At 44.1% G+C, this 13,351-nt stretch overlaps 1 protein-coding gene across 1 annotated transcript; it reads left to right on the top strand.

Annotated features, from left to right (window-relative positions):
• The first annotated feature begins 5,521 nt into the window (after positions 1 to 5,521).
• On the top strand, positions 5,522 to 8,592 carry tigd4 (tigger transposable element derived 4). The gene has a single exon (XM_003221716.4). It carries the CDS (start codon positions 6,300 to 6,302, stop codon positions 7,665 to 7,667), a length of 1,368 nt encoding a protein of 455 aa, XP_003221764.3. The 5' UTR covers positions 5,522 to 6,299; the 3' UTR covers positions 7,668 to 8,592.
• Positions 8,593 to 13,351: the final 4,759 nt, after the last annotated feature.

Genomic DNA, 13,351 nt, shown 5'->3' with positions numbered 1-13,351 from the left:
CCTACCTTGATCTCGGGACCCGGCTAGCGATGGCCGTCAGCGTGGCGTTTATAGTCCTCCTTGGCTTGATCCAGTTGTTGGTGCAAGAGTTGTTGCACCGCTGTGAGTTCTTGCAGCCAGTCCTCCGCTGCAGGGACTTCTGAAGTTTCAATGACAGAAGGAAAGAAACGTGGATGGAAGCCGTAGTTTGCAAAGAACGGGGTTTCTTTAGTTGAAGCCTGGACACCATTGTTGTAAGCAAATTCCGATAGAGGTAATAGGGAAGCCCAATTGTCCTGTTGGTAGTTTACATAACAGCGAAGGTATTGTTCCAAAGTGGCATTAGTGCGCTCAGTTTGCCCATCCGTTTGGGGATGGTGAGCTGAAGATAAACGAGAGTCTATGCCCAATAGTTTCTGTAGTGCTTTCCAGAAACGAGAGGTGAATTGAGATCCACGGTCAGTGACTAAACTCTTAGGCAATCCATGTAGTCGGAAAACATGCTGAAGGAATAAATCTGCAGTCTCTTTGGCCGTGGGGAGACCATCGCAGGGGATGAAATGGGCCAACTTGGTAAAAAGGTCCACCACCACTAGGATCGTGGTGAATCCAAGGGAGGGTGGCAGGTCAGTGATAAAATCCGCGGAGATTATCTCCCATGGGCGAGAAGGAGTGGGAAGGGGATGCAGTAGCCCTGACGGCTTCTCCCTGCGAGTCTTGGAACGCTGACATACAGGGCAGGTATTGACATATTTCTCCACATCCTTGCGAATCTTGGGCCACCAAAAATCTCGTAGGATCAAGTGCATGGTTTTAAAAAGTCCAAAATGCCCTGCTGGCTTGCTGTCATGACACAGATGAAGTGCTTTTTCTCTGCCGGGACCTGGAGGGATGTAAACATGATTCCTGTAGCATAGTAGCCCATCCTTAAGTGAGAAAGGGAAATGTAGTCCTTGGCGAATCTGTTCTTGAGCCCAGGCATCTGCCTGTTGACTGGCTCTAATTTCTTGAGGGCAAAGGGGTTCTGGGCTAGAGGAAGTTGGTTCAATTGAAGTGGATTTGGTGTTGCCCACTGTGAGCGTGGCAAAGTTTTCGGGTTGCAGCAATCGAGATTCTGAGGTCTCTCTGCGTCCTGCAACATACTCTGGTTTCCGTGATAGAGCATCTGCCTGCTTGGTCTGCGCCCGGTTACAAAAATCAAAAAGCTCAAAGAATAAGGCCCAGCGTTGCTGCCTTTGATTTAACTTTCGTGCGGTCCTTAGGTGCTCTAAATTTTGATGATCAGTATGAACTTCAATGGGAAATTTGGCCCCTTCCAACCAATGTCTCCAATTTTCAAAAGCTGCCTTTATGGCCAAAAGTTCTTTCTCCCAAATAGTGTAATTTCTCTCTGGGGCTGTCAGTTGAAGGGAGTAATAGGCACAAGGATGAAGATGTTCTCCCACTGGCTGCATGAGTACAGCCCCAATTGCCACATCAGAGGCGTCAGCCTGCACAATAAAAGGGGTTTTAGGATCAGGGTGCTGTAGAATTGGCTGGGACGTGAATAACTGCTTTAGCCGGTGGAACCCTTTCTCTGCTTGCTCCGTCCAGCGGAAAGGCTGTTTCCCACGGATGCAGCTGGTGATTGGGTCCGACCAGCGAGCGAAGTCTGGGATGAATTTGCGGTAGTAGTTTGCAAACCCCAAGAAGCGCTGCACTTCCTTCTTGTTGGTTGGCGCCCGCCATTCCAATACTGCTGAAACCTTTGCCGGGTCCATGGAGAGCCCTTGTGGCGAGACGCGGTATCCCAGGAAATCTACTTCTTGCAGATCAAAGGCGCATTTTTCTAACTTGGCATATAGTCCATGATCCCGCAATCGTTGTAGCACCATTCTGACGTGTTGCTCGTGTTCCGATTGTGATCTAGAAAACACCAAAAAATCGTCCAAATATATGATCAAGAACCGATCTAGATAATCCTGGAAGATATCGTTGACAAAATGCTGGAATGTTGCGGGAGCTCCGGATAATCCGTAATTCATGACTAGGGACTCAAATAATCCGAATTTGGTCTGGAAGGCGGTTTTCCATTCGTCCCCTTCTCTGATGCGAACTAGATTGTAAGCCCCCCGGAGATCCAGCTTGGTGTAAACCTTGGCCCCTCGGAGCCAGTCTAATAGGTCTGAGATCAAAGGCAGGGGGTAGCGATTCCGCTTCGTGATATTGTTCAATGCTCTATAGTCCACAACCAAGCGTAGGTCCCCTGACTTCTTTTTCACAAACATCACTGGGGAAGCAGCTGGGGATTGAGAGGGTCTGATGAACCCCTTGCGAAGGTTTGATTCTATAAACTCCCTGAGAGCTTCTTGCTCTGGTTCAGTCAGGGAGTAGAGGTGTCCTCGCGGAATCGGGGGCCCCTCCACCAAGTCAATGGCACAGTCGTAGGGTCTATGTGGGGGTAGTTTCTTGGCTTCCTTTTCATTGAAAACATCCCAAAAGTCCGAATATTTCTTGGGCAAGGTGATGATGGGTTCAGCGTCCGTGGCATGACAGACCTTGGCTACTAGACAATGGTTTTGGCAATATCTTGAGGCAAACTGCAGTTCTCTGTTGGACCAGGAGATGTTTGGGTCGTGGAGTGTCAGCCATGGAATCCCCAAAATCACAGGGAAGTGGGGAACCTCGGTAACGAAGAAGGAAATTTCTTCCATGTGTTCCCTTATCCACATCCTGGTGGGTTCAGTCCATTGGCTTACTGGACCTGTCTTTAGGGGACGGCCATCTATGGCCTGCACCACCCGGGCATTCTTGAAATCATGATATTGTAATCCCAGAGAGTCGGCATACTCTCTATCGATGAAGTTGTTTGTTGCCCCTGAATCTATCATGGCATGGGTCCTTTTTTCACTGACCACAGCGTGACCACCAGGAGAAATAGGACCCCGGTTTGCGGCTCTTGAGTGGGGTTTTTGACCGGGTTGGCGAGCCTCTCTACGCCCGGTCGCTGGCTTCCCCCGCCGGCTTGGCTCCACGGAGGACGCCGCCGCCAGGCGGGCGGCGGGCTTCCTTTTGGCTGGACATTCTCTGGTGAAGTGGCCCCCATTCCCGCAGTACCAACACAAATTCAAACGTTGGCGGCGGGCCTTTTCGGCAACATCCAGTCTGGGGTGGACATTGCCCAACTGCATCGGCTCCTCCTCGCTACCCATGGGGTTTGGGGCTGGCGGTGGGGATCTCCATGCTGGACGTGGCTGAACACTGGCAGAAGCGGGGGGTTTCACTCCGGCTCTCCCACTCTGGCCTCGGAGCCACTGTTTTTTGTTGGCTATCAGGGCTTCGGCACGTAGACACTGGCTGATGAGTCTCTCAAGAGTCCCTGGAGGATCCACCTTAGAGATCTCTTCCTGCATCTCGAAGTTGAGGCCCTCACGAAACTGTCCTCTAAGGGCTATATCGTTCCAGCCGGTGTTCTGAGCCAGCACCCGGAACTCGGCTATGTACCGGGACAACGGCCTGTCCCCTTGGAAGAGACGCCGAAGTTTATGGCCGGTCGCCTCCTCATCGTCTTCGATCCCCCAGGTCTTTCTAAGGTGGTTCAGGAAACTTTGCGCAGAACTTAGGTGCGTGGAACCCGCATCAAACAGCGCCGTCGCCCAATTGGCCGCAGGCCCATCTAGGAGACTGTAGATCCACACCACTTTGACATCTTCTTGGGCAAATTCGGCTTGGCGGGCTTCTAAGTACGCCTGACACTGGCGACGGAAAACATGAACCTTGGAAGCTTCTCCGGAAAACTTGGTTGGTAGCGCTAGGGCAGGAAGACGCACTCCGCGTTCCTTCAAGCCCATTATTTCACTCTCCTGCGTTTGGAGAGTATCACGGATTCTATTGAATTCTTCTTGGGAAATGGTGTAACTGGCCGGTTGAGCCTCCGCTCCGGTTCCTGTAGACATTCTGGCCTTAGGTTGTTTGGTGCTTAAGGTGGCGGAGTCAAACTGTCAGGACCCAGGCTGCAGAGCACCAATAACCATGCGCAGAGACCAGAATCTATCTAATATCTTTATTATAGAAATATATTAAGTCAATAAAAACAAGTGAAGAATATAGTTCAGAAGCAGACCTAATCAGCTAATTGTTTAGCAGCGATTCTCAGGCTCCGGCGGTTTGCCTCCCTGGCTCCCCTATCTCTATTATAATTGTCCCTCCGGGAAAACGGGGGGGGGGGGAATTCTGCCCAAGGCCTGTTTGGCTACATTCTTGAGGACAAACATCCTCCAGGTGGAGAGGCTCCGATTCTGACTGAAACGGCGGAAATCCCATGTTTTCCTCTTCGTCTGCCACAATAGTACTAGGAACAGGACTACAAGGCCCATGAGTCATCACACTCCAACTCCCATGACCCAATGCTATGGAATCATGCTCCAACTGTCCTAAATTGGCAGGGCAGTACCAATTAATCATCTTGATGTCAAGCACGCAAGCCCCCGCACTCACACTGCTTTGACACCCAGCTGATCTCTGCCAAGAGTTCCACAAACTCAAAGAATCATTGTATTTCCCCTTCAAATTAGCTCCAGCCGCTCAGAAACACTGTATTTCCACTTCGAATTAGGCACAGCCACTCGCAATACATTTTAACCAGGGTAATGAATTATATCCACTTTGCGTTTTCACTTCCATGGTCTGCAAAGGCTCCCTCTGCTTGCAGGGCCCGAGGGCTCTCGCCGGCCGCTTGACAATGGACCCAGTATAGGGTCACTCACTCATCCTTTCATAAACATATGATTGCCTTTGTTTCTCCTGTTGCCATGCCTTGATCTCTCCCATTGGCTAGTCAGGGAGAGACGTTACAGGCAAGGCTCGCACTCTCATTGGCTGAGGCGCGTGAGCCCTCGGACCACTCCTCCCAGTCTCTGACGTCAGGGATTCCCCTGACCAATCATCATGAAGCCGGTTGGGTGGGTGGGAGTGGGAAATTCAAACTGTAAAATGTATAAAATGAGGTTTCTTCTGTATAATGGGATACCGGTTCTTCTTGCATCCTACTGCGACCGTCATCCTGCTTCAGCTGGACCAGAAGTAAACTCGGTGGCCTCTTCTTCAAACTTGGTGAGCTTTTTATTGGGAAATAGGGAAATCTTTAATTTTTCTTCCCGGGAGCCTGCCAGGTGTTGTGCAACCCTCCTTTTGGGGGTCGTGTGCTGGTCTCTGCTTCAGGCAAGACCCCCTAAATCCTTGATCCCAACTTCAATCTGCTAGCCAACCTTTTCAGCTGCTTTTAAAATGTCCAAGCTTCTCTCTGTACCTCACAGGCCCCTTCTACACTGCACAATCCAGATCATCAAAGCAGATAATCTGCATTATTTGCTTTGAATTGGATTATATGAGTTTACACTGCCACATAATCCAGTTCAAAGCAGATAATTTGGATTTTATATGACAGTGTAAAAGGGGCCTCATTTTCTATCTTCATTCTAGTTTTATTTCAGTCCTTATTACAACCTGACTCAAAATGCAGAAATGGTTTGTACACAACTCATTTGTGGGAGAAGAGACAGGAAGGTCAAAATCTTGCCTTTCTCTGTTAATTCGAGCAAAGGTAAACGTTTGATACAGCGTCCCGTTAGCTTGTGTGTTCTTTCTCATTAAATCCTTTTACTATCTTGATTACTCTAATTTTGCTTGGCTGCATGTGTCCTGGTTTTCATCTGTTAAATGTGTACGCAATTATAACTCAAGGGCAGGATTACACTGTTAGAAGGAGAAGCAGACACAGGGTGGCATGCCAGAGGCATATTTTAAAACAGATCTAGGGCAGCAAATAGAAGCATCAGTCAACAGACTTCTGAAAACTCTCTGCCTCAAAGTGTGGGGGAAGCTCCTTCTTTGGAAGCTTTTAAACAGAGGTTGGATGGTCATCTGTCAGGGGTACTTTGATTGTGCTTGTTCTGCATGGCAGGGGGTTGGACTGGATGGCCCATGTAATGTCTTCCAACTCTATGATTCTATAATTCTGTGAAAATTTTTAAAATCCAGACCAAGATTTGTTTTCAAATAATAAAGAATGTACAGAAAAGCTACTAAATGACTGTAAAAGAAATAAAAGTATACCACATGCTTGAGATTACCTTGGAGAAGTTCATAGAATTGTTTTTATCAGGCAACAATGTTAGAAGATCATGTTTCTGCATATTTATGATATGCAAAAATATATTTGTGGCACTGCCAGTCTAATCATGTGACATTACTTTATTTTAGCATGGCTTCAGCATGTGACTTGAAAACCAATCTAATTAAAGCCCTTGATGGTAGCAAAGTAGCTGAGTAAATGGAACTATATGCATCTGAGCTTCCCCAAGATCTCTGACATTACGATGGCAGAGTTTTCGGACGTTCCTACAACGCTGCCTGTGGCAAGAAAAAAGACAAGTTTGACAATCCAGGACAAAATCGCCATAATAGCCGCCATTGAAAATGGAAAGAAGAAGACGGAGGTTGCAGGAAAATATGGCATAAAGCGAAACTCCTTGTCTTCCATTATGAAGAACAGAGATAACATTCTAGAAGCCTTTGAGTCTTTGCCATTTGATCCAAAACGAAAGAGGTTGCGTATGGCATGCTACAATGATCTGGAAGAGGCTCTGGTGAAGTGGTACCAAATGGCTCAGTGTTCAAATGTACGAGTAAATGGACCATTGCTACGCATCAAAGCCAACCATTTTGCACAGAAACTTGGATATAGCGATTTCAAATGCAGTAACGGCTGGCTTGATCGCTTTAAATCAAGGTATGGATTAGCATTCAGATCTCAGCCAGGAGTTGCTACCGCTATGACTCTGACCGATGCTTCTGCATCAGATACTGTAACAGTTTGGCATCAAAGTATCCTGCCTTACTATGTAAAGGTTTATCAACCAAACAATATATTTAATTTGAAAGAGACAAGATTGTTTTATCAGATGTTACCCAGTTGTACATTTTCATTTAAAGGAGAAATGTGCTCAGTGGGGAAAGTGAGCAAGGAAGAATTAACTCTCATGGTTGGTACAAATATGGATGCCTCAGAGAAACTTCCTTTGCTTGTCATTGGAAAAAACAAAACTCCCTGCTGTTTTCAGAGCACAAAGTCACCTCTTGTACAATACCACCCCAGTGCTATGCAATGGAAGACTTCAAATGTGTTTGAACAATGGCTGAGCAAGCTTGATAAGAAGTTTAAAATGCAGAAGCGTCGCGTTGTTATTTTTGTAGACCCTTTCCCAGATTTTCCAGAGGTAAAGGATTTAAAATGTATCAAGCTTGTATTCTTTCCTTCTTGCTCCGCTTCTCGATTTACCGCTATGAAGCAAGGGATTATCAAGAGTCTGAAAGTCAAATATCGGACCCTTCTTCTCAAGAGGTTTATAGACTGTGTAAACACCGGAAAGGAGTTCGCACTGACTCTACTTGATGCCCTTGGTATGTTGCATCTCTGTTGGAGGGCTGTATCCTCAGGGACAATTGTTAATAGTTACATTGCAGCAGGGTTTGGATCAGTCTCTGAGGGGAAAGCTGGAGTAGATGCAGAAGCTGAAAATAACTTCAATTTGACTGCATATGCACTGGCTGCAGCAGTACAATTTCCAAAAGTCTTATCTTTGGAAGAATATGCTGCTTTAGATGATGACTTGATAACCCCCAAAATGACTCACAACAATGAAATATAATATATCCAACATATATATTTCAAGTCAAATGTGTGGAGGAAATTAAGGCAGCAATTTTCCTGAACATCAAAAACTTTTGCCATCACAGAATGAGATCCAGACTGCTTTAGACTGGATCTACACCACCGTATAATCCAGTTTGAACCAAATTATACAGTCAGTGTAGATTAGACCCATGTAATACAGTATGAATATCAGTATATGGGTGTACAACAGGGGTCTTCAAATGTTTTAAGCAGAGGGCCAGTTCATAGTTCCTCAGACTGTTGCAGGGGCCGGACTATAGTTTGAAAAAAAAAAACATGAACTAATTCCTATGTACACTACACATATCTTATTTGTAGCTCAAAAATATAAAAGAACAATACAATATTTAAAATGAGGAACAGTTTAACCAACATATACTTATCGGTATTTCAATGAGAAGCGTGGGACTGCTTTCGGCTGACGAGATAGTCAAGTTAATTAGGATTGTTGTTGTGTGGCTTCAATTCATTTAAAACTTAGGGCGGCCCTTTTCCTAAAGTTTAGAGCAGGGGTTGGGTAAATGACTTTAAAAGGCTACGTCTGGCCCCGGACCTTAGTTTGAGGACCTCTAGTCTTCACATTGACCAAATTATGCAGTTCAAACTACATTATTTAGCAGTGTAGATCCAGGCCAGGATACTCTTTAAATATTTCTCACAAGTCATCAACTGAATTAATTTTCGTACTGTTTCATTATCTGGGCAGAGACCACAAGGGGGCACTAGACAGAAGAAAGGGGGTTGAAAGAGTTAAACAATTTCCCCCTGTTTTCCTGTGATTCACCCCACCTATTTCGCAGCATTTATGATATAGGAAGAGGTGTGTGTGTGTGTGTGTGTGTGGGTGGGAATAACCAGCAAAAATTGGGGAAATTGTTTTCCTCCTTCAACACCCCCCCCCCCCCCCCACCATTAAATTGAGTATCCTTCTCTGTTTAGGCCCGTTTTGGAGTCTGCCCGGATAATGGAACAGTACCTTGATTTCATCATAATTACCCACAAGTCTTATTTTTTAGCATGCAAATCATAACTCAGATGGAAGAGTTTAATTCATTAATATATTTTAAAAAATCACCACACAATGCAGATCTCAATTGTGACTTTCAAAGATATAATGTCAACTATCTATGGAGGCACACCAGGCAATCCTGCAGATCACATTTTGCTGCTTACGTAGACAGAAGCATTGTGAGCTCAAAATATTTCAATGTTTGATGTGAAAGAAAAGATGCCTCCTCCCAGCCCATTACAGTCTCTGGATAGAAGCTGGCGGAACTAACAGTTAAGTCATGCTTTGATAATGGCAATGGGATCCAGAAAGGGTGTGCTGTGCACACAAATCTATTATCCAACAGAAAAGAATAGCTGGGAAGTTTACAAAAAATAGTCAGGAAAGTACCACCACTATGGCTATAGCACAGTGGGCTGTGTTCCCCTTAGTGCCTAATAAGCTGAAGATATAAAATATATGTGATACAACGTTTTGTCACTTGTGTTGCAAAGATAGTATCTCATTCCTTCATACACTATTGTATTGCTCTAAAATGTTTATTTGGTTATTACAAACTGGCTAAGGATAAACTTTCCTTAAATAAAAGTAAATAAATCCTACTCCGCCTTTCTGTTTCGTTATTTTCTTTTCTTCAGAGGTTACCAATGAACCTTAATTTGAAGGCACCAGCTCATTCTCCAAAAATACACAGTGTGTTCACTCAGATATCTTGACAGTTCATAAATAATCTATGGAAAGTGGCCCACAGCATGCGCTCTTCCTTTACAGTATGTGTGGTTGGAAAAAATTAAGATTTATCTGGTCTAGCATTGTTTGCAGGAATCTCAGGAATCAAGAAATGCTTGGTGCGTTTTTAATGTGCGTACACTCTTCCTTCTGGTGTAGCTGAATAGAAATCCTCTACTTACGTCAATAGTAAAGTCATTAATGTTTAACTAAACAGTATTGAAACTCTCCTCCGATTAAATGTACTTTACATTAGAGCTGGACAATGTGTGGCCCTCCATATCTTGCTGAACTGCTGAACTTTCATAAATCTTAGCCAGCATGATTAGGGATGATAGGACTTGTAATCTGTAGGGGCAATGGTTGCCCACTATTGATTTATAGGCTGGAGATCTACTGCTTTTCCACAGATATTACATGCACAGTGCAGATGTGTTTGGCTACATCCTCTGGCATCCCAGGCAGCCCAGCATATTGACCAGGGATGATGGCAGCTGTAGTACAGGTCATCTGGAGGATGGAAGTTTGGAGAAAACTGCTCTACAGTCACTGTACTCAGATGAAGATTGTGAAAGTTACATATGGGGCTGTAACTCCCAGCTAATATGGATGTGCCCCTGCTAACAGGCACCATCCACACAGCTGAATTAAATCCCACATTATCTGCTTTGAACTGGAATATATGGCAGTGTGGACTCAGATAACCCAGTTCAAAGCAGATATTGTGGAATTTTCTGCCTTGATATTCTGGGTTATATGGATGTGTGGAAGGGCCCTCATTTAGTTTACAAAAGTAACTTTCTCAAACTCTGAATACATCCATCCTGTTCTAAGCTCAACAATTGCCTTAATTGTTTTGCTTGTGTTTGATGTTTATAGGTGGGGATAAAGTCCCCAAGCAGGTGTTTCCTGAAGACTCCAGTCAAACCTGAAGTAGCTCAGGAGTACTGTGAAAACGGAGAGTAAAAATTCTGCATTATTTGCAGTTGTGAGTGAAGAAGATTATTTCTAAGTAATTTTTTAAAATAGTATTTGAGATTGCAATTTCTCATTTCCGAACTTTCTATAAATTATTTAAAATGGTTTACTGGAGCTGACATTTTGAGGTCATTATGTTTCTTTTTCTAGACACTGGACAGGACTTTCATATTTCAGCTGCTCTGAAGACCACATTCTAAGGGTCTGTAAAAAAGTTCTTTCCTTCTGCATACGTGAATTTTTGAAAATCTGAGCTACTCACATATTCAAAGATAGTTAAATGAGTGTGATGGAGCAGTATTTGGTAACAAGTAATGCAAAGGGTTGTTGTGTATTCTTGGGCTGTATGGCCATGTTCCCAAAGTATTCTCTCCTGTCATTTCGCCCACATCTATGGCAGGTATCCTCAGAGCTGTGGAAAAGTCTACATAAGGACCACCCAATGCAGCATTGCCCAAACACAAGTCAAGGAACATGAAAGGCACTGCAGACTAACTCAATCAGAGAAGTCGGCCATAGCAGAGCACTTGATGTACCAACCTGGACACAGTATATTATTTGAGAACACAGAAATGCTGGGCCACTCCAAGAACTATCATGTCAGACTACACAGAGAAGCCACTGAAATCCACAAGCATGTGGACAATTTCAACAGAAAGGAGGAAATCATGAAAATGAACAAAATCTGGCTACCAGTATTAAAAAAAAACTCCAAAATAAGAACAGTAAAGAAGGAGCAACACTCTAAAAACAAGAATTCCAGATATGAATCAATCAGGGGCAGCTAACGACTTTGAACAAAGGATTCCCCCAGGCCAGAATATGCAGCTTGGGAGGCCATTAAATGCTACTCAAGGTGATTAATTACAACATTCACACTAGCCTCCAACAGCCAAGAGTTCTTTCCCCCACCCCGGACCTTCCACAGATATATAAACTTTCCTTGCCTAGTTTCTCCATATACCTCACACCTCTGAGGATACCTGCCATAGATGTGGGTGAAACGTCAGGAGAGAATACTTCTGGAACCCAAAAAACACACAACAACCCTGTGATTCAAGCCATGAAAGCCTTTGACAACACAGTAATGAAAAGATCTGGTTTCCAAACCTGTGTTTATCCAGCTCTCCTTCACTCTCCTCCCAATATTAATGCTGCTAAAGAAAATTCAGCTAGATAAAAGATAAGAAAGAAAAATGGGGTTGGGCAAGTGTACAAAGTCTTTATAAAAATCGTCCTTTTTGCACATGCCATTATTTCTAACCATTGGTCATGCTAGCTGGGGCTGATGGAATCGCAGCCCAACAATGTTTTGCGGATTCCATGTTCACCAGCTATGTAAGAACGAAATGACTCTGTTTACAAACAGATTAAACAGAATATTTATGATAATTCAAAAAGAGGTCCACATGGTTTTTAGTGAAGGAGGATCTTTTAGTATTCAACACCCTCATGTCTGTTTGCAATGTAATGACTCTTAAAAGCCAATGTTAATCTGATGTAGGTCGGAATCACCGATGCTAATGTTCTGCCCTGATAGACCTATGCATATTACTTCATAAATAGAAACATCCCCGGAAGAGCTTATTTCTCTACTATCTAATCTATCATTAGGACAGCACAGTTTGGTGTCTTAGTTATTATTTCCTTACAGCACAAGATCCAGATGTCTTCCCTTAAAGCATGAAAGTTGCAAAATTCTTTGTTATTTGGAAGGTGTCCATTTTGGCTCCAGTTTGCATGACAACTATGGTCTTGAAAGTGCAGCCCTATGCATATCTAGTATCTTTATCTACACAATACTAACCCCCACTGAATTTGATGAGGGCTTCTCATACGGGCTCAATGAGAACTCAACCAGACAGGCATAGAAATCCTAATGGGGTTGGAGAGGGATTATCTGCCGCCTCCAAAATCCTGTTAGCCCACATTGGCTAGAGCAGGAAATTTGACAGGTCTACATGACTCCCCTGCATATTCTTGCTTCCCTTCCACTCTGATTCCAAGAAAGCTGGAGATAAGTTTTACCAGTTCCAGGGCAGCACTGAGATAAAAGCAATACCAGGGCCATCTGTCCAGAGTCCATGAACCAATTTTCTATTCCTGAGTCACATGGATTGCAAAAAAGGCCCCCAAAAGAACGGAAAAGGAAAAGGTGGACAGGAATCAATTTCTAATTTTGAACAACAGATATTTTCAGGGAGCCCTGCCACTTCTTTAAAAGATGAATTCTCACTTGTGAAAGCTTCCACAAGATTTTTTTTGTGAACTGCATGGAAGTCATTCTGGGAAGTTTGGAGGGCCACAAAACAGCCTGAGTGGGGCCATTTGCATCCTCCAATCATCCCTGGGTTAAACAGAGGGACTTTGTATCAAGAGGCTTTGTGTTTTTGAATCTATATTTAACATTCTATATATTAAAATACTAGCTGTGCCCAGCCACGCGTTGCTGTGGCGTTGTCTGGTGGTGTTGGTGAGAAATTGTTGAGGTAGTGGTGGTATTGAATGTCTGTTGTATGGTTGTCTTTATGTTTAGTATGCACACTGAAGTGGATTATATGGCAGTGTGGAGTCAAGATAATCCAGTTCAAAGCAGATAATGTAAGATTCTAAATGGGTTATATAGCTGTGTGGAAGGGCCTTGAGTCTACACTGCCATATAATCCAGTTAAAATCTGATAATCTGTGGAAGAGGCCTAAGTGAGGCCTAACTGTGCCTGTCCCCTGGGCTGAAGAGGTTGCTAGGAGACCAAGTGGGTGGAGCTTAGCCTTCAAACTGGCAGCAATTGGATAAAAATTATTATTCCTCTCCCTGTGATTAGGACTTTATTTTTCTTTTCTTTTTTGTTGTATCAACCTAGAGCCGTGAATGATGGGTTGTGTTGTCAAATTTCGAGGTTGGGGGGCCTGTAGTTTTGTTGTTTTGTCCGCTGCCCTGATGC

The sequence above is a fragment of the Anolis carolinensis genome, chromosome 5, assembly GCF_035594765.1.
Source record: "Anolis carolinensis isolate JA03-04 chromosome 5, rAnoCar3.1.pri, whole genome shotgun sequence".
Classification (NCBI taxonomy): domain Eukaryota; kingdom Metazoa; phylum Chordata; class Lepidosauria; order Squamata; family Dactyloidae; genus Anolis; species Anolis carolinensis.
Note: the sequence above shows the minus strand (reverse complement) of the source record. Positions and strands in the feature narration are given on the sequence as shown.